The sequence below is a fragment of the Pelmatolapia mariae genome, linkage group LG8 (genome assembly GCF_036321145.2).
Source record: "Pelmatolapia mariae isolate MD_Pm_ZW linkage group LG8, Pm_UMD_F_2, whole genome shotgun sequence".
Lineage (NCBI taxonomy): Eukaryota > Metazoa > Chordata > Actinopteri > Cichliformes > Cichlidae > Pelmatolapia > Pelmatolapia mariae.
Window position 1 is genome coordinate 13,331,604 of NC_086234.1, and position 19,016 is coordinate 13,350,619.

A 19,016-nucleotide genomic window follows, 5' to 3' on the forward strand; every position below is an offset into this window, starting at 1 on the left:
TTCAGAGAAAAACAAGATGGCCAATAGAAGTTTTCAGGTTCAACACATACTTGCTGCTCTGCCTCTTTTCTCCTTTGGCACAGGACAAGGGTGGCCAAGCTTTGCCCAGGTGCCGTCTGTGCCATTGGCGCTAAAGCGAGGAGAAGCTGGCACACTTTGGGCATGGCTGCAGCCCCTTCTTCCTCAAAGGCTTGCCTCGTCTCCCTTCTTTCCCCTCATGGTCCCTGCTGCTCCGTAGCCCAGGGACCTCATTAGGCCAGACTTCCTCTTCATTTAATCCATTTTTCATAGCCTAAAAAACAGTCCCTGATCTTAAAAATCCTGGCTAATTTAAGCCTGGATGTTGGGGAAAAGAGTGAAAATATCATGAAAAAAGCAACCATGTGCATGCTTTTCATACATCTGATGTCAAAATTAAATGTTTTTATAGTATTAGTGTGGCCAGAACAGGAAGATGCAGAAGCAGCACTAATATGAGCTGTTCTTGAACAGAGTTTTAAACCTCAGTAGACGGTATCCGATTCCATCCACTTCCTTGACTTTTGTTTGTCGGTCTTGGGGGAGACCGATGTGTTAACTTGGCTTAATGAAAACATTGGTAATAACATGCTCCCTCTCCGTGTTCCTTTAATTATGTATCTCCAACTGGATACCAGAAGGCCCCTGTAGGATTCCAGCTCCACTTGTTGTAGAAGTGGAGTTTCATTTGTAACTAAGCTCCTGGTGGGGAAGATCTGTGTAGAGAAACTAACTCGTTCTCTCATGCTTGTTCTCTCCCTGAATCTCTGTCTCCCTCCAACCTTATGTAATTCCTATCTGTCTCACTTAGTTATTGATCAAGAGAAACTTAAATATATATTGCTTCTTTTGGAAAAACACACGATCAAGTATTGGTATTTCTATTGTAAGTGTACTGTTTTTACAGATTCTGTTGTACATGTGATCATTGAGATTCCTCGCGCTTGTACAACTTTCACATTATATCCACATAAACACTGCCAAAGTTAACATCCTCAAAAGTTGTCCAAGGCTTTGTCCTTTATCTCTCGGCGAGGACAAAGGGTTTTTTTTTTCTTCCCTCTTCCCAGGCAACCATCACAGCATTAATATACCTCCCAGGTATAAAGTGTTGATGAGTGCCTGTCTCCTCAGGCTGACACTTATTTCACCAAAGGTCTCAGAGCAGGGGGAGAGGAACACTGACAGTAGGGATGAAAAAAAAGAGAGCTGCTTGCATACCCAGCCAACGGATGTGGTGGAATTGTTAAGCAGTCTCGGCTGCCCTCTCGTTAGCCTCCGAGATGCCTGGTGACAGAGGTGAAGCAGCAAAAGTTGCGGTAGGTTGAGAGTGGGAGGGTCAGTGCCCCTAAGGGTACCATGCCATGGCCGTGCCAGGCCAGGACCCTGTGCCACTGTCTCCAGTGCCTCCACTGTCAGCATGCCCTATGCCCCAGGCCACTTCGGAGAGGGCACATGGGGGGCTGTCACGCGTCGGCCTCAATTACAATCACAGGATGAAGCATACGAATACGGCCCATTGTCATGGCTCATACTGCAGGTGTAATGGCTGTAATGTATCATAAAGTATCGCCAACGTAAGGATGCTTGCAAGAGATTTAGTGGTCATAGATTTTCTTTCTTAACCAAATCTGCATAACCCTAAAGAAATCTACCAATATTTTAATTCACGTTCAGTTTTTTTGCTTAAACTGTTACTAATCTTTTTAGCAAGACCTACATTAAAAACATATTTTCCGTTTAGCCTTTGACAGCACTGACAGCCCTCTAACATAAAATCTTACACAATACAAAAGAAAACCACAAGCATCTTGGGATAGTTTTCTTCTTCTTACACATTTAGTGATCTTGAATTTTACTTCCATTTTCAGTGCATTTTTTCTTGGTTTTGTTAAAGTTGTCAGAGAAAGTTATCAAATGAAAACCGCTTGGGTTTGCCTCTATGAATCTATTGTGTTTCGCATAAAACCTTGAGATATAACCTTCAAGGCGTTGAGCATAGTGTGGTATTTTTCCTGTGTGTACCTAAAACTATTCAAACTTAAAAAAAAAATAGTGGGCTCATGTGGTATAGCTGTAGGTGCACTTTCAAAAAGAAACGATTAGTTACTCTGATTTTATACATTTAACTTATCAAGTGAAGCGTGTCCTTTGCAGTTTTCATGTGACAAAGCAAAAGTTACATTTATAATCAGCATTTCTCAACAAAATGAATTGTGTGTATATTTCATGGCTGATAGAAATGTTAAGTGTATTTTTGTTCCTGAGAATCATTATTTATATATTTAAAAACTGTATTCAAAAAAATATACCCATCCACACAACAAAGAACACATGTTAGGGTAAAAACAAGTTCACATAAAAATAAAACAATCCGACCATTTTACCCCTCCCCCCCCATTTCATATTTTAATATTTATATTGTTTATGTCCATCTTTGCAAACTTGAGGATTGATGTATGTTAGTCAGATGCTGTAAATGTTTACGCTTAGGTAAATATAAATATCACAGCAGCATCTATTAGCCGCTAATGAGGTCTGCTAATTCAATTCAGTTTTATTTATATATTGCCAAATCACAGCAACTGTAGCCTCATAGCACTTTGTATTGTAAGGCGAAGACGTTACAATACAAATACAGAGAAAACCCCAACAATCACACGACTCCATCTGAGCAAGCACTTGGCGACAGTGGGAAGGAAAAAACTCCCTTTTAACAGGAAGAAACCACTTTTAACAGGAGGGGCGGGGTGAGGGGAGGAAGACGGGAATAAAGACAATGTAAACTTCTAAAATGCACTGTAGAGCTGTGTTTGTGACACTAGTTAGTTGAAATACTTCCAGCTCTTCTGGTCTCATAAATATACTCATGAATAAAATCGCAGGTATTACAAGTGTCTGCTGCATCACCAGTGCCATTTTTGTGCTTGTGCTGAATTGCTCTGTCTCAGTAAATGCAATGAAAGTATTTGGGTTCTTGGTTATTTTCTCCTTTTTCTACCACATGCTGATCTCCACACAGGATCACCACACTTGTATAAGAATTCAGCATATTCGTATTAGATTCTTACTATAGAGTGCAGTGGCCATGCCAAGCTGCTGCTGTTCCTGTCAATCATGGAGGGTTGCATGCCATCATCGTTCCCCTGAAGAGAAACGACACTTGGCTAAAAGAACCACAGTGTGTAAAAGTAATTTTTGTCCCACCTCCTGGTGACCAACCTGTCTAAACAACATTATGGCAAGATTAGCTTTGTCAGATGGCATACATTATTCATAAGGGGAAATGAAAGGTATCTAAGGTTGTATTATTACAGACTTGATGACTTTTCAGTGGGTCTTTCTTTTTTCTCCTCAGTGAATCTCACCCTTATACTGTAAAACCCACAGGGAGCTGCCACAATTGTAGAAATTCTCCTCAATCTCTTTGTCTACCCTATTCATCAGCAACCTTTTAAAAGAAGAAAGCAAATTATTTTGCTCAGCAGATACAATTACAATGTGTATTACTCTGTTATAGATTAAAAGCGAAGGACTTTCTTTAAAAGAAAGAGTCTGAGACAAAAGAGAGTGACAGGCTGGGGAGGATTTAAAAAAAAAAAAAGAGCTGCAGAGTTTGACAATTGAGTTATAATATCATGTCCTTTATGAATAATTAATTTGATGGCACTAAGGCCCCTCAGAAGGTAGATTAAATTCGTTCTGCCATGTCTTAAAACTTAGATATGCTTCATTAGTGTGGAAAATGGTGGCAGGCATGTTGGGTTTTCACTTAGGCTGTATTGTTAATGATGTGGAGCAGGAGACACTTGTCACCCTAGCGCTGATGCACATAGTCATCGATTACATTTGTTTTGGTTGCGTTACAGTTGTTTGGTTTAGGAGCATGTTTTTCCATCAATTTCTGCTTGTTGTGTTTGCACTGACACAATTTTCCTGATTTTGCAAACAACGGTGAATTTAAAATGAAAGCAGTTGATATGTGATTCAACTGTGTATTCTCATCTCCAATTCAAATGAAGTGTTTAACAGAAATTGTATTGGCTACAAAATGCTGCTACAGTTTAATTACAGCATTTCTCAGTTTAATTCAAATTTTTGGTCTCTGTGCTATTTTTAATTAAATATAGAGTTTAAAAGGTTTGAAAACTACTAAGTTCTGCTTTCATATGCTTTGTTTTTCACTTTTCAAAAAACAATGTTGAAACGTTACCAGACATCCTTGCAACAATACAATTTGATTAGATTTAGGAAACGACAATACTTTGCTTCTAAAGTTGTTTAAAAGTGAAATGCCTCTTCAAATGTGTCAGATGACAAACAGATTTTAACCAAGACCGCTTACAGCTACACCACTGTGGTCCCCTCACTATAGAGAATATAAAAAAGATGGCTGCCACGTTTTTGTTTTGTTTTTTTAAATTGCCACCAGGGGGCGATCTGTGTGGTTGCAAAAAAGACTTCAGTGTTGTCGATGAGAAAACGACTTTCCGTCTTCTTGACCTTTGGAAACACTTTCCTGAAGACTGCATAGGCTCAGTTGCACATCCCGCTCATATTGAATACAAAAAAATTAATTCCATTTTATAACTTTGTTTGTGCTGTTTTTTTTATAAATTAGGAGGAGTCTGGGCTACACTCAATTACACTCGATTGTCAATTACAAGTTGTTAACCAGTGAGTCTGCAGTTTCACACTCGGATCTACCCTTTCACGTCACATACAGTTTCAAAACACGATAACACTTTAAAACAGGACTTCAGAAACGAGTGGGTGACGTCACAGTAGCGACATCCATCTTTTATACTGTCTATGGCCCTAACATCTGGGACCAGTAAGTATTAATTGTCCAGAGGCCTGTACAAATAGACTCAAGGGCTCAACCCCCATGGGATATATAATTCACATGTAGATGTGTATAAATGGCTCTTTTATGTTGAGCACTAGTTGGCTGGTAGTGCGCGTCTGTTTCGCTACTGTAAGCATTTTTTAAACAGCCAAGTGCGAGACCTCCACTGAACTTTTACTTTTGAACTATTTGTAACATAATATTATAACACTTTATGCCATTTCTTAGCGAAACATGAATTCATGGTTGACACTGGTTAAAAGTCAAGTCTTTCCTGAAAAATCAACCTTTCCACTATATTTATACATAAACTACTTACCAACCAGATTGAACCTATTATGAATGTCTTGTGCTTCGTTCGAAACAGGTTTGTATTACCTCACGAGATCGTTGCAATTACTAAAAGCATATCTATTGTGCAACACTCACATTTAAAGTAAACACTGGAGAATTTTCATGAGCTTTCATTGAGAGAGGATTTGATTCTTCAACACAAGTGGAAAAGTCTAAAGGTAGCAAAGTAAGTTTGAATGAACAATGTACCCTGTGCTCAAGAACTTTGACATGCCATCACATGCCGTGCCACGTATTCACAGCGGCAGCTGACAATAATCTGTCTTCAACTCTGTGGCCTCGGTCATTGTTAAATGAGGCGCATGATGTGTGTCTCTTTTGTAAGTCCCCTCTGTGCCTCATTCCCCTATAATAGCAGTATTATTTTCCTTTTACCAGAGCAAGGAAGTGTGATGGTATTACCCCAAAGTGAAACACAAACTTCTGTTGTGCTGTCGGTCAGAGCAGCCACTATGACGTCCTGCTCTGATAACAGGCTCCAGTGTTGCTGCCTCAAATGAGATTTTCAGAGCATGTTCGATTTGCTAAAGACAATTCTATGTATCATGCGCACATAAAAGAGCAACTATTCCCATGGCATTATGTAATTTAAGCAGATTACTCCTATCAGATTGGACAGAAAATTTTACAGCTAAATAAATTCGATCTTCTGATACACATCCTACTGAAGAAGAGTATTTCATTTTAATGCTTTTGGCACCAAGAAAGTTGAACCTTCTTCAGGCAAATATTTGAAAAAAGAGTTGTAGGACTTTTTTTCTGGAAGGTGTTTTTAGAAGCAGCAGGCACGGTTAAACGATATCTCTCCAATAGTTGTTTGCCAAGTGCTTCAGCATTGCGTTTACTGTTTCATTAAAAGTGCCCCTTTCAGTGTAACTGATATGAGGGTAAAATCTTATATATGCAAATGTTAGAATTATAATGTAGCGTTTGTAATGTTATGATGTAAGATCAAAATGTCAGTTCAATTTCTGTTAACTTGAAAATCACCAGCTTTTAGCGAGTGTATAAAATTTAGTCTAGCTGAGAATTAATGAAGCACAAGAACGATAAAGAGAGAGAGACCAGTGAGAGTATTTGTAGTATAAAGACACTGCCATCAGAAAATTACTCAGTACAAAATTTTGGCTGAATTTGCAGACTTAAAGTGCTTCTTTAGTGTAACCTCCACAGCTCAGGCATCAGTTTTGGTTTGTTTTTTCTGCTCTTGCGGACGTCCTTCATCCGCTCATGAGTACTAATGAATTCAACATTTGTACAAAATAATCTTTGTGCTTCTAACTGTCAGATCCCGTCAGTGCATCCACTTCTAATGGGCTGTGCTTTCCATTCAGGCTAATGTTTGATGCCTCCGACAGTCCCATCTCTCTACAGATTGTTTACTTTCAGCTGTGTTTGTTTTACTTAGCATTAATGTAATGAGTATTCATTAAGTAAAGTGATCAAGTCGAGAAGGGAGGGTGTGGTCTATTGGCTTTGTTATATTCACAAAGAGAAAGCGATCACAAGTCAGGTAGCAGTCTGTTGTAGAGACGAATCTGTTCAGCAACGAGCAGCATTATTGAGATCATCCAAAGCGATGGCAGATCTTTTGTAAAGGTACTGCAGCTTTTTCACAGCTAAATCACTTGACAGGGAACAGCTGGGCAGTCGAGCCGCAGAAGGCATCCAATCGTCATCGGTTTGAACAGGAGTGGTGATCAAAACAGTCTAGAGGCTCCTTTTGTCTGTACTTCACTCGGCGTTTACATCGGTGACACGATGATGCCAATCCAGCAAAGCATCTTTAACAAGTTATTTCGTTCATTCAGCAACAAAAACCTATAATCAGTAGGTGTTGAAAAGTGTTAAATACTCATAGCATGCTGTAGAAAAATAGATGGCTCCCAACAGACCTTGTCAAAACATGCAAATGAGCCTGACGCCACGTCCGTTTTTGACAAGCATAATTAAGTTGCTCCAATTCAGGACATGTTAATAAAGAAGACTGTAGGCCTCCCCCAGGTCTTCACTAATCATAAAGCCTTAAAGCTTTTGTTTGCACACGCATGTGTGTGTATGAGTTTGTGTGTTGTATTTTCCCTCCCCACCCCCCACCCCCCTCCCAATCTCCCATTTTATTGGATAATGAACTGTTGTAGAGTGTTAGATCTCCTTTCGCAGTCTTTCACTGAGTTTGAGGAGATAGGCAGGCACGAGCTGCTCGAGGTGCGGTGTTGTACAGATAATTAAAAGGCAAGAAATTTGTGTTGCGCTCTTTGATCTGCCTGTCAACTTTCTGATTAGAGACGTTAAAGCCTTTAATCAACAGTAATGTGATGATTAACGCTCCTAAACTGTTGAAAACGAACCAGAGGAACGTCAAGTTTTCCCTTTATTCTTCCCCCGCTTCCATATATCTTTCCCCGAGTCCATTTCCGAGAAACTGGCAAACTTTTCACTCCAGTAGAGGTTGTTAAATAAGATGTTGTATTTGATTAGGACCAACTGACAAGTCGTATTCCCAGCATCGCTGTAGAGCTCAGATGAACTCGGTTCTGTTGGATTTGTCTTCCAAATCCAACAGAATGCGCTTCTATTGATTTTGTCCTGCACTAGCGTCTTTATTTACTTTAGCCCTGACTAGATATGGTCATAATGGTATTATAGTGCTTATATGCTGCTGTGCCTTCATGTATAGAGCTACTTCGCTCATTATAAAATCTAATTATTTAAATAGTAGCACTTAAACTCTGTATTTATTATTTAGCTCGACTGTTGCTGAATAAAGTTTAATATAGTAGTGTTTGTTTGTTTTTCCATGTACTATTTTTTTTTTTTAAATCATAGTTGCAGTGCGGCCACAATTGTGTGACACAAATGTCAGTGCTATGAATAATGCATACACAAATTAGCTTGTTCGGGTATGAGTTTTTAATTCTATACTTCATACATTTTTTACAATTTTGACCAAGTTTAATCAACACATAAAAAACCCCTTTCTCAGTGATGGAAACAGAATTAATAAGTCAGCTCTGTTTGAGCTTCACAATTGACCAATCAGGATATGAGTTGTGGTGGAATAGGTGTACAGGCTGACCAGCCGTCTGTAGAAATTCCCAGTTTTTTAATTGAAGACCTCAGAAAGCGCTGCTCCTGCCTACACATTGTTGCATGTGGGGCAATCACAGCAAGCACCCAAGTCCATTAGTTTTCATTTGGATGGTTCAGTGAGACTGGTTGATTAAGTCCAGGCAAATTGCTTGTAGGAACCCTCATTCTCCACTCGCTCCTCCCGCTTCTCAGCCCTTTGCCACCAGCAGGGTTGTCGTTCAGGTTAATTTAATCTGGTTTGTTATACATTTAAAACACAATAGCTTTGTGGCTGTCTAGATGCCTTGGCGCAGCAGTTTGCTGTTGTTTATTATTGTAGAACTTTGCATATGAATGCTCTAACTGTATTGTTAATTACACTTACAGTAAATATTCCGATTCTATTGTTACTAACCCATGGTAAGAAACGTAATACGTGACTGGTCAAAGTTTCTGCAGCTGCGTCCACAGGGACGTGTAGGTATGGGTAATTTCATAAATGTAAAACAAGCTGTTCTTTTCCAAGACTCATCAATTTTCATTGAATGAGGGTGAAGGGGACTTTTGCTGTTTTAAAAAAAAAAAAATGTAAATCTGGCGATCTGAGAATTTGACTTTGAGGCTGAGGTGAAGGGAAAAGAGGAGGGGGAAGCTCAATTGGAAAGAAAATGTAGCTTTCAGTCCTCTCCACCCCAGTTCAGCCTTAAACAAATGGTTCTATTACCAGCTGCTCTCCTACAGGCCCGGTCATTTATACCCATTAAACTTGCGTCTTATCACCCATAAGACGGTCTTGCGTCTCTCCATCCACCAATTGTCTATAATCAGCCATTTAAAACAGCAGCGGAAATTTCTTTTGTGCCTTGCTTCGGTCTGACGGACAGGCAAACGAGCTGGGAGGAGGGGGGGACGGGGGAGTAGAGAGGAATATTTTCTGTAGAATGATGAATAAGCCAAGTTGAGTGGCTGACTAACAGAGATCTGTCTTAATCAGAAGTGATTTGTCAGAACAGGAGCTCTGCGGGGTCAGGGCGCAGGCGATGAATAAAACAGAGCCTGGCGGAGTGAAGAAAGGCCCCAGAAATCCACCCTGACTGCCCACCACCACTCAAACACATGCAAGGGGAAGGGCCGATGCATGGGCTACCTCAAGATAGACTGGGATGGTCCAGCTTCACCCTACCCAGAATATTCCTTGTTTTAGACTTTTAAGTATCTAATGCTCTATAAGTTCACTATCCCAAAGCTGTTAAAAGATATTGACGTTAAAACCCAAAAAATGTCACTTAGACACGATGACCTCCTTCTTCTAATGAACCACCACAGCTGTCTTTGACTCTTGTTAAATCATAAATTGCTCTTATTGCGATAAAGAAAGTTCCTCATTAACATTCAGTAGAGTTTATTATTATTATAAGTAATCTGTCATAACATCACTGAGCCCCCAGATGCTACATGCCCCTCCTGTGACCTAGCAGTTGGCACCTCTTTATTTTGAGCTATCGCTCAGTGCGAAGGCGCTAGCCTCATGGCCTGTGGGCTCAGCATTACAAATACATCCCATTGTGGGTACAACTTTGATGGGGGTGATGAAAGTGTGTCACCCGGCAGCTGTAGACTTGAAAAGTCCTTAAAAAAAGCTCCTCTGAAAGTGTACAAAGACAGGTAACTTTATTCACCTGGGAGTCACAGGCATACAAGTTGACTGCCGCACTGTGTGTGTGGAAGTGTGTTTGTGTGACTGATGGAGTTTGAGAGAGAGAAAATGCATGGTCTTACATTTTTTAGGCCCCTCCTTACTTCCCCCTCAGCCCTCCCATAGGTTTCCATGGGTTTGTTGGAGTGTATGGATTGTGTCTGGATATAAGTGTGTGTGGTAACCTTCAAAAAGTGGTCTCAACTGCTTAATGAAAAGGAGCTGTGCTGAGCCTCAGCGCCTCACAGCACACCACTATCAGGTCTTGTCCCCTTTTGGCTCAGGGGAGAAGGAGAGCAAGCAAAAAAAAAAAAAATAAAAAAATGCACCACCGAAAAAGAGACAGGGGCCCTCACACAGTGTATACGCTATGAAGCACATTGTGTGAAATAGATGATGGCTCCAATTAAATGTGTCCATGGACTGGAGAAAAGTTGAAGGCTATAGAGGTTTGGACTGTATCCGAATTGTTCGTTTTTTGAGCAGTGTTGTCCTAAGCAATGTGTGCAAGGGCAGTTTATGATTTTTATTTACATAGACATATAATGGTTTTTTTCTTCATAACACAAGATGGTGAGAGAAAGTAAAGCAGACCTTTTCTGTTGTCATCAAGTAACTGACAATTCTTCTTTATTCCGGTTTGTTGTGAAATGCCAAAAATGTTTGACCGAATTCCCTAAAGCCTAAGATGTCATCAAAATGCTTAATTGGTTATCGGTCCAACTTTCCAACATTCAGAGATATTAAGTTTAATATTGCATATGACTTTAGGCAAGGTGAAACAGTGGGCCTCATTCACAAACAGTTAGCATCACTCATCTCATCTCTCATTTTTTTATATGCTCGCACTCTACAAACAAATTCAGCGTCTCAGCCAGTCCGAACACACAATTTTAAACTGAATATTACTATTACTATTAATATTAAAATGATAAACACTACAAGACAAAAATGCTCATAGTTACAGCTAAATATATAAAACAAGGTATTAAATTACAAGTAAAGAACAAAATGCTAACAGAAAAGATTTTAATATATTTATAAACATATTCTAAAAGGGATTCTCTTATGATGTCAGTAATTAAAAATGGCTTCCATCCTTACTGGATGCCATCACTTACAGTTGGCACTATCCCACTGATGCTGGAGACTATGGGCATTTACTTCTTTGCTTATAATCTATGAGTCTTTCTTTACTTATCAAATATTCCACACTGCCATTATTTCACCCCAAGCCTCCTCCTTCCTCAGTGTTGACTTCCCTGGCTTCCTCCTTGGACACTTATTATTTCATTTTCTTCATTTGATCTCTGTTGCCATTTGTGTTGTTGCAGACAAACCTGCACGTTTCATAAAGCTGACAGTAATTGTGCCTGTGAACTTGCGAATGGTTGCCTAATATATACATATATGCTATAAATAAATGTGCCTATCCAGTACTCAGTCCCTTCTTATATGAATATATTAATCTTTATCTATAATAATTTAACTACACCATTCTAAAAGCATTGCTTTCTATAATATGTCATTCTATACAATTATCTGTTTCCATTTGCAGTCCTTTCAGAGTTGTTTTTCATGGTGTTGTAATGGTGTTGTTTCTTGGTGGTAAAGTCTAGTGGAAACAATATATGCGGATTGGTTGAGGGTTTTTTTAGTACAGTTGGAGCTGACAAAATATCCTACTCCAGCTATGTTCGGCTTGTTCAAGCTTTATAGATTACATTACATTGCACCTCATACTCTAGTAAAGCTAATTACCCAGTAAAATAGCCTTTTCCCCCCATTGCCATGTAATTCTTAACAAAAGGTTGTGATAAAATACAGCAGGGCTCTGCTATGTCAATAGTCTTTCCGTGTATTTAAGGGAGAGAAAAAAATCGTAACACAGACATTATTTTCCCCTCAATCTAATTTGTGCCTTCAACTTTTCTATACTAATTATTTTCTACAGTTACATTACAGGAGCAAGTTAAATTAAGGCTCTCTGGTGCTGATGTAAATGCAATGTAATGGAATAATGGGCTTGTTAAATGGACCTTTGGGGGACGGAGATCTTTAACAAGAGAGCCAGAGCAAGGCCTCTGGGCCAGGGTTATTTAAATTGTTAATAGCTGTTTAAACAGGAGGGGAATATTTTATACACTAACGAGCATTAAGTCAGGAGCATTAACAGTGAATTATTTTGCCTCTCGGTTTTGTTTTTATCAACTGTACTTTTTTCAGTTTTGTTTTTTTTACATAGCCTCCATGTTTGTCGTGGTCATAAATTGTGTGTTTATTTAGATTTTATGCAGTTAAACATCCTATACAAACTTGAATATGTAATATGTCAGCCTTGCAAAGGGCAGAAAAAACTACCAAGCAATTTAAGGTAATTTCATCATGAGTTTAGAGCTTGGATAATAGTACAGGAGGGACCAGTTTGCTGTATTTCTTTCCACGAGTGGCGATAGTTTTGGGTGAAAGTATATGATGAAGATGCAGTACAGGTCACAAAATGGGAGTCTTATTTTTTTTCCTAAAGTTGTTTTTTTCCCACTAACTAATGAAGATTTACACAGAACTAGTCAGCAGGAATGAAATTAGATGAATGCAAGTGTAGGTGCATGCCAGAGAATGAGTAAGGAAAGGGTGGATGCTTGAGAGCCAATCAACACAATACGTCCTTTGGGGAGATGATGTGTATACCTCTGAAGTCAGTGTAGGGGAAGAAAGTCATAAAGGAATGATGGGAAATTTTTTTTGGAGGACTGGAGAGAGACCTGACAGTGAACGAAATGTTAATCATAACAAGCCAACTCAAAATACTATTCTGGTGACTGCAAATGATTTGACGCAACTGTGCTCATGGCTATCCATCAAAGATGCCACGATTGAGCTTATGCAGTGTCTTCAATGTCATTTTCTTGTAATAACATATTGATTTCTTTTAATAGAGGAACATCTTGTGTAATGACAGAAAAATAGAAAGGCAAGGTTGTGCGTTCTTGCTCCCTCCCGGTAAGGTTACAAAAATGGACGCAACTTAAACAAGACTCATATTGTGATTTCCTTTTTTTTCCAGCAGCTGTTAGATTTGTCAAGGACGGTCATTCACTTGTGGGTAGTGTATACAGTCAGCATGGAAAATGCATCTACAACAGACTCGGTTGTAGGTCCAAACCATAATCACAAAACACGCCTTCGTGCAGTGTCTGTAACGATTGCTTAAGTACCTGGAGCACAATGTCTTAGGAGGTCTTTTCTTCCTCTACCTCATCCATCTTTTTACACACTGCAAACCTCTCCAATAATGCACTTGCCATCAAAAAAGAAACCCTCTGCTGCTGCAGTGCTTGTCACACTCATTTATTAAAAAAAAAAAGAGCCACAGCCCTGACAGAGATGGATAGATGTGCTTATTTGTCTCTTTAACAGAAGATTTCCGCTTCAACTCCTTCCCTGTTTATCCCTTGTTCTTCTCCGTTTGGGACGGGGGAGGGCTTGTATTTTTATGGTTATTAATACCTGCGCTCAGTCTTTTAATCTGCCCTATTTGTCACATGTGACTGTCTGACTGCACTGTTTAATCTGGGTATCCTTCAATCTGTCTCGTCCCAGATTAGAAATTAATGAAGGCAGGAAGAGACACATTTGAGTCAGTTACAGTGCGAAGGGGGTAAAAGGGATGGGATGAATGGGAGACGAATGTTGTTCATTTGACAATGCTTTCTCTTTTTTTCCTGCGTCTCCCTGATCCCCGTTCTATGCCGCTCTCTCTCTCTTTCTCTCCCCTCTTGTTTAGCTGCCAGATGTAGCCCATTTTTGCACTGCTCCCCCCCAAACAGGCGCTCAGCACGTGGGCCCTTTGGTGTGCGGCACCTGTGTAGTGTAATACAGTCAGCAACTGTGTTGTTTATTCCGGATTTGTTTGGTGCGCTTGAAAGCCTGTCTTTGATCCATGCAAAGATTCTTCACTCTTTTTTTTTTCCCTTTTTCTCCTGATTCATCCTCTGCCTCTCTTATTTTTAAACACTAATGCTCTAGCAGTATGGTTACATTGATGGCACCGGTGGGTTTTTCTGGTGGTGGTGGTGGGGGGCATCTTATTTGGTTTATCTTTTTTTTCTTTCCCTCCGCCTTTCTTTTCTCATTCCCAACCCAAGGGACAGGAAAATGACAGTGACCACTGACAAGCTTGTCAGGTGCCTTGTCGGGGATGTTTTATAACTGTGCGTTAATGTGTTTACAACTACAACTGACGAGAGCCATTTAAAAAAGGGAAGAAAAAAAAGAAAGGAGTAATGAATATTGCATCGGCAGAGTGGACCCCACTGGCAGGCTGGATGCTGGGATGTTGTTGTCTAGAACTTCATGTCTATTTACTCCAGCATCTTAAGAAAGTTCAACACTTCCCTCAGATGCAGTATTCTTCTGTCTGTCTGACTGACACTCCTAGACAGCAATGTCTGTGTACACACTGCACAAATATTACACATACCCAAGTAGGTCCAGATGTGGAAAAAAACAAAACAAATTATTTCTACATTAATCATGATGGCGAGAATGATTGACAAATAAGAGATTACAGCTAAAGTGAGTGCAAGCCAGGCTTTTGCAATCACCTAATCGTTCATTTGTTTTATGATTCATTTCATCACATGACAGAACTTTTTGGACCTGCCATCTTATGCTGGATGCTCTTTTCTTGCAGAACAAGTGGGGCAGGAGATTCTTGCCAACCTGCACAGTGACCGTGAGAAGATCCAGAGAGCTAGAGAAAGGGTGAGTGCACACCTGACACCTGCGCACACTCGCGCATCTGTTCTAACAAGTGTTCGTGAAACGGTAAGCTGTTATGGCCAACATTAGCCACTTTTGTCTGGCTTCTCACGTAAACACACAAATGAAAGCTGCCTCACACAACTGTGAGATACACCCTCCTCGGCACGCACTAAGTCAGCAGATTTATATAACGAGAAGGAGCTCAGTGTGCCCGTTTATTGATGGCTGTGTTTGGCATTCAAGTAGGTGTTTCTGTCAGCTCACAGTTTTTTGTTTTTTGCTTTATTATTGACGTCAGCTCCTTTAAACACAACTGAAGTGTCTGAAAGATATCAAAGCATACACGGTCTTATATTTTTTACATTTCAGTGAAAGTAAGATTGAGGTAATTGCGTTCAGACTCAGTAGTGTGTGTGCTGCTCTTCTCTTGGACCTGGGCCCCCTGCAGCCACATGTTAAATGAGCAATGACTAACTTTGGTGATTTAACTTTTGTCCGGTTTTCCTTCTCTCACCCCAACCGGTCGCGGCAGATGGCCGCCCCTCCCTGAGCCTGGTTCTGCTGGAGGTTTCTTCCTGTTAAAAAGGAGTGTTTTTTTTCTTCCCACTGTTGCCAGAAGTGTTTGCTCATAGGGTCATATGATTGTTGGGTTTTCTTTGTATGTATTATTATAGGATCTACCTTACAATATAAAGCACCTTGAGGCGACTGTTGTTGTGATTTGGTGCTGTATAAATATATAAAACTAGCTAAAAATAAATAACCCAGACTAGATAAGCAGATAAATGCTGTTATTAAAACTTGTTTTTAATCATTTGAGGCTTTTATACAGGATGAAATCCACTTTATCTTTTAAAATTTTTGAACGTCTCATTCATGCTTTTACCACAAAGCGTCTGGACTACTGTAATATGCTCAGCGTTGGCCAAAGCACCTAAAATGCTGCAGCTCATCTTCTAACCAGAACCCATAAACTTGAGCACATTTCCCCTTGCACATTCTTGCTCCTTTTAAGATCTATTTTAAGATTTCATTATTTGCTTTTAAAAGCTTTAATTGATCAGCACCACTATACATATCTGAGCTGCTAGCTCCATATGTTCCCCTCAAGATGAATTGTACAGCACTTTGTCAAACTTGTGTTTTTCAAAAGTGTTTTATAACTAAAATTGGATTGGATAAAATGTTGAAATATGGCTTTCTTCCCCCTTTGCTTCCTCTCACTTAAAAGGGGTTAACTTTGCCACCTGCCGTCCTTCCTCGCCCACCCTCCTGCACTTTTCCTGCACCCCTCTGCCGTTTCGCTCCATCCTTCCAACTTTTCCTCAGAGAGCCCTCCCAATCCTTAGTGCTGCCCCTCCTTACGTACAGTCAGCCAAACAGACAGGTAGGCAGAGACAGAAAAGACCAAACACAGGAAGGGGGCCCAGCCCTGTTGGCCCCCTCAACGCAGAATGCTTAAAGATCACAACATGGCATTGGGCCTCGCACAGCAGATTTCAAAGGAAATCAAACATCTCCTTTCAAAACGGTCCACAGCGTCTACTGAGAGTACCTGCTCTCTCTTTCTTTTGCTCTCTCTCTCTCTCTCCCTTCTTCCCATGAGTCTCCTCTGCTGAACCACCTCACCATATGTACACAAATGCGCACGCACACACAATCACACACTGAGCCTTTAAAGGCAGTTTGTGGGGCAAAAGTTAAGTAAAAAGAAACCAAGATGTAAAGACACGAGGATAGAAGGGTCGGTTAGCAGCTCTTTTTGCATTAAAGAGATGGAATTTGAAATTGTTTCGGCAATGAATAAACCCACAAACATACAAACACAAAATTTACACAAGCTCCAGTGCTCGGCAGGAGGTGTGGCCTTTTGTTTTGCTTTTATGGTACAAATAGGAGTCAATAGAACGCTTCAACACAGGGTCAGAGCAGTACGCTGCCGACTCAGAACCACCTGAACGGGTTGAAGAATTTCTTTTAACCGATCTCAAGGCTACCTCAGGGTGTGAAACGTAGCAGGGGGCATTTTTTTAATGGTTGTTGCCTAAATGTGGTAATTCATGTCTTTTAAATGCATATAATACAAGAGCAGGAATGAGTGTAGGAATTTAAGAAAATAAAGTAAAAGTATTAGACAGCCTTAAAAGTAAAACCTGCCTCTTTTAATACTTTGATTACGACTGTGCAGAGTTATCACAGCAAGCTGTAACTTCAGTTTCAACAGTTATTTATTAATTAACTGAAAATAAATGAAATAAACTCATGCACTTTGACAGTATAGACTCAGTCATTTGTAAGCACAGTTTATTTAACCTGAGGAGGATTAATTATGCAGACAAATGAATGGTCGTACTCGGTGAGCTAACAAACTTTAATGCTCTAAAAGGAATTAAATGTTCAGGTTGGACTTTTCATCCTTGAAGCTGAAACCTTACCTTTTATTTCCCTTAATGCCCCTCTATTTGCACTTTAAATGATACGGATCAGAGTTTGTTTAGAATTTTGTATGCAAATTAGCTTTAATTTGTGTTAATAGTAACAGCACATGTATGCATTTTAATCCTCGAAGCTGGCTAAAGATGTCTTTAGAAATTGTTCTACTTTAGTGCTGGAAAAAAATATGAGTTTCAAGGAACAAGGTCTTCTCACTCTCTCTTTATAGGCAGCCACGATTAATTTTAGACACTCGACTACTCTAAAACTTCAGTGGGTTTCCATTTCAGGTTATGGAGGAAGGCATACGATTTGGTGAGAGGCTGTGGAGGGAGAGGGAGAGAGGTGGAAAAGGAAAGAAGGAATGATTCAGAGAGAGATGTATTTTGGGAGAAAGTGCGAAGTGTCTAGGGGACAGATCTGTGGGTAGAAGCAGACATCAGGCAACTGCTGGACTTGTTGTCTTTGCCAGAGGGCCCAAACCCCAGGTCCCCCACCTCCCACCCTGTACCACATGTATCTTTGGCTCTGGCAGCCTGCATCACACCAGCCCAGGCTGCCAGAGGGTAAGAAGGAAAGATGGAAGAAGAGGAAGAAAGGAGCAGTAAAGCAGGGCTGGGAAGGGAGGATGAATTGCAGGGAAGAGCGATGACTGCAGGATGAGCCAGAACAAACATGAAAAAAAGAGAGTGTGGCTCCGATCGTTGTAGAGGAAAGGGGAGTTTTGGTAGAAAAGATGTGAAACTGAAGAATTAAAAACAAATGGAATATAGTGTGATTCACTGATGAAAACATACAGAGAAGGGGTGACTTTATTGGGAAAGCAGTTATTATCTCAGAGAAAGACGAAGATAAATCACTCCCTGCTGACTGTTTAGAGAAAAACTCTGCAATCACTATTCCCCGTGCTCCCCTGTCATCCTCGAGAAATGCGACTACAGGTAGATGTTAGTGGCAGCTCACTCAGTGCAGTGTCAGCATTTTTTTTTCACTTTCACACTCACACTTTGCTGGCAACATCTTTGCCAAATCCTCCTCCCTGTGAAAAGTCCCTACGCCTGACAAGAGAGTAGCTTGAAAACATTCCTATGACCCCTGAAGGGAAAAAAGGCAGAGAGGAAGAAAAAGGGAAAAAAATGGAGCAAGAAAAGGGAAATATCCAGGCAATTAGTCCTCAATAGCCATGATCATCATTTCAAGGGTGCCTTCAAGGACTCCCACTGCTTGGTATCTACTTTAAAAGTAAAGGCATCTTTCACTCCATTTCCTTATATTCATCTAGCTCTGTAGTAAGATGAATATAAGACCATCAAGTGGCATGTCCTACTAAGGTTATGAAGGTTTTTTCAAAAGTTTTCTGTCATTGAACAGCTCACAATGCTGCTAGTTTATAGACATAGAGATGCATCAAATGAAGTAAACATTGATCTTATGTGTAGCCTAGCTGTTCATGCTTTGGTAAATAAGTTGCTTTTAAAGCAGCTCTGAAATTGTGGTGTATTTTTTTTTCCCCCCACTGGTTTTGTCTAAAAGTGGGGGGGTTTTGCCGAGGGTGGTCTCTTGACAGGTAAGCCAGTACCTTTAAGGTAAGAAGGCAAGCGTCTAATCAAAGGATCTCCCATTCATCTCTCTGGGTCGCAAGAAACTTTAGTGAAAAGTGTGTCAAACTGTAGAGATGTCTTTCTGCACTTTGCCTTAAGGCCAGTAGTACAGTGCAATAGTACCTTGCACAACAATACTGTAATAATCAAATGACATTATTGCTGTGGTACTTATTTATACTCGTTACATGCTTCTTTTTTGTTTTCAAGTGTGGATGAAATAGTA

The 19,016-nt window shown here is 40.1% G+C and overlaps 1 protein-coding gene across 4 annotated transcripts in view; it reads left to right on the top strand.

Annotated features, from left to right (window-relative positions):
* The window catches only part of vti1a (vesicle transport through interaction with t-SNAREs 1A), a 118,927-nt gene that overhangs the window by 60,980 nt on the left and 38,931 nt on the right, over positions 1-19,016 (top strand). For all 4 annotated transcript variants that reach the window (XM_063482931.1, XM_063482932.1, XM_063482933.1 and 1 more), the window contains one exon: positions 14,686-14,756. In XM_063482931.1, coding sequence (XP_063339001.1) covers positions 14,686-14,756 — 71 coding nt within the window. The remainder of the gene's footprint in view (positions 1-14,685; positions 14,757-19,016) is intronic.